We start from the raw sequence: 2666 nt of genomic DNA on the forward strand, positions 1-2666 counted from the left end.
GGGTTCTACACTGCAGTTCAGGGAACATAAGATTTCTTTGCTAGACATATCCGTAGATCATGGCGGTTCTATTTAATTCAAATTATTGTGTGTATTTGCTACAAGAAATCTGCGTAACATATAAAATATACAACATTGATCCACAAACAAACAAACATCAGTAATCTTGAAAACGATTCAAGAGTCATTCTTGAATATATGTACATACACAAAATCGACCTTATTTATTTATACATGTTTTGTTTTTTTTCCTTCATAATAATTCTACAACTTTTACTATAAAGTACTATTATTTCATATATAACTTAAAAGGACCTAAGCCTTGACTACGGAAAGGGGGGAAAAATAATACGTCAAACCCCAGTTGTAATGTGTACGCGCCGTGTCCCCTCTGGAGCGCTGGGGCCTTCAAATCTTTTTTGAAAAGGGGGAAATTTCTAAACATCCGAGTTGATCTCCTACGAAAATTGGATTGTAATTTGCCAGTTCTTTACATACCTCTGAAGGCAGTGGAAATAGATTATATATATACTAAAAAAATACTTGAAGACAAATCTTAGCAGTGCATTGATTATCAGAGTAGTACCAACCCACATTCTACATATTTAGCAAGTAGCAACTAAGAAAAGACAAAAATCCATAGCAAGGTAAGATTGAATAAATCATAGAGTTCTTTCATTTTTGCGTACAAACGTATTGTAGGTATGTACCTAAATAATAACTTGTGCATTCGACGATTCTTTTTTCAAAAAGAAAATAACAGGGTCATCCACTTTCTCTTTTGCAGAGAGGAGAAGAAGGGATTCAACCTTAATCTAACCAAATTCAACCGTATTACTGAATTTGAGAATCCTTAGAAATTATATTTCCCTTATACGTATTCAGATATTTTCATATATTATCCACTAAAAAGTTGTTTCTATAGTTTAAAAAAATAAATACATATTGAAAGTTCCTCTCTACAAAGAAATCATGATTAGAAGATGAAATAGTTTACTTACTTATAATCAATTGTCAAACTTTCTTATGAGGACCCTTGATACTACTTCATTCTATAACAAGATTTTAAAAATACATGTACAATTCAAGGCCCTTTGAGTACTTTGTGTATGAATAAAATTTCTCTTTTTATCCTTCCTTAGTTATACCTCATTGACGCATATTTTCGCGATTTATATATCATATAGATATGTATATATATAATGAACTTATTTAGAGAAGAAAAGTTATAAATAACATCCAGACAAAACATTAAATACATACAAGAAAAAGAAGTAAATGTCGTATCTCTACTTTTCAAAAGCTCTAAAAAATATTCTTACATTGAGTATGAGTTTCTCGCAATATCCTTGACGTTATTTGATTAAATATATATTATTATATTTATGTTGAATATATGAACATAATCATAAAGTGCCTTCATAACCCAAATCCCCTCAACGACTTTAAAAAGAACAATATTAAAGCCTATTATGGGAACATATATACATTATATACTTTTTTGTTACTATTTATGTATATTTAAATAAGATATAATCTCAATTTTACATAGTATCCTAACGGTTTACTTGATTTTTTTTTTACAGATCATGTCTGATTTTTCAAATGAGATATATGACGCTGAAATCCTCAAAGATGGACATATGGGTACATGGACCATGCTCCTTGGCGTGTTAGTAACCCTCATGCCTAAGGTAAGACCTTCCTTTGGTCATACTTTATTCTTCTATATTTAGTAACTAAATATATATTTATAGTTGATCCCACGTCTTATGCCCTCTCTTATTGATAATTCTGAGCTTCGTGAAGGCTATGTCAATGAAAAGTACTTGAAGGAAACAGAGTATTTATTTATTGAGAAGTTTAGTGATAATTTGAAGGTATATATATATAGTTGTACAATCCATGAGTTTTATCTATCTATATATGTATCTGTAGATATTAGAGAAACTGGTTCGTGCATGGAGAGATGATCAACTTGAGCCTGCTCAGTTTGGTATGGAAGGCTTTATTTCTCGTGAAGATTTAATTACTGGAGAGCCTGCAGGGTTTCAAAGAGATCTTCTACAAGGCATTAACTTCTTAAAGATCCGCTTGAACAAATTAGAAGAGCGACAGAGTGGCAGTGATGGAGATCAAATAACTCAGGTAGGAATTATAAAATGAAACTTGTCACTACAATGATTAATATTTCGTTATTCAGATTGCTGATGTGGTTTGGAATCTCTATACAACGATTGCACAGTACTTATTTTAAATGGAAATCTCATCTTCTGCTGCAGACTGTTCTTTAACCTATAGGAATAGGAAGCTTCACAACTATCTACTCAGACGAACTTCATCTACATTCACACACACAGAAACAAAATAATCCTACGAATAAATCTTTCATTACTTTTTTTTCTATTTTTCAGAAGAAAATGATACAATATTCTTTACAAATTTTTTTAAATAATAAAAGTTTATAAATAAAATAAAACAAAAATATTTATATATATCCACATACAAAAATGACCTAAAGTATGTTTATGTTGATATATATATATTATATATATATAAATACCTATATTGTGATATAGACTGTTACTATCCATTGTTATTGTTATAATTCTTTGTTAACACTCTTCAACAAATATAAATCCCTTTGCATAACAAAATAAAAAAAA

The 2666-nt window shown here is 29.8% G+C and overlaps 1 protein-coding gene across 1 annotated transcript; it reads left to right on the top strand.

The window, feature by feature from the left end:
- Window positions 1–483: 483 nt before the first annotated feature.
- LOC121129666 (uncharacterized) lies at window positions 484–2359 on the top strand. Its single transcript, XM_040725391.2, has 5 exons — window positions 484–647; window positions 1587–1694; window positions 1758–1880; window positions 1939–2148; window positions 2204–2359. The coding sequence occupies exons 2-5, from the start codon at window positions 1590–1592 to the stop codon at window positions 2255–2257; spliced, it is 492 nt and encodes a 163-aa protein (XP_040581325.1). The 5' UTR covers window positions 484–647; window positions 1587–1589; the 3' UTR covers window positions 2258–2359.
- The last annotated feature ends 307 nt before the right edge of the window (window positions 2360–2666 follow it).

Source organism: Lepeophtheirus salmonis, chromosome 14 (genome assembly GCF_016086655.4).
Source record: "Lepeophtheirus salmonis chromosome 14, UVic_Lsal_1.4, whole genome shotgun sequence".
NCBI classification, from domain to species: domain Eukaryota; kingdom Metazoa; phylum Arthropoda; class Copepoda; order Siphonostomatoida; family Caligidae; genus Lepeophtheirus; species Lepeophtheirus salmonis.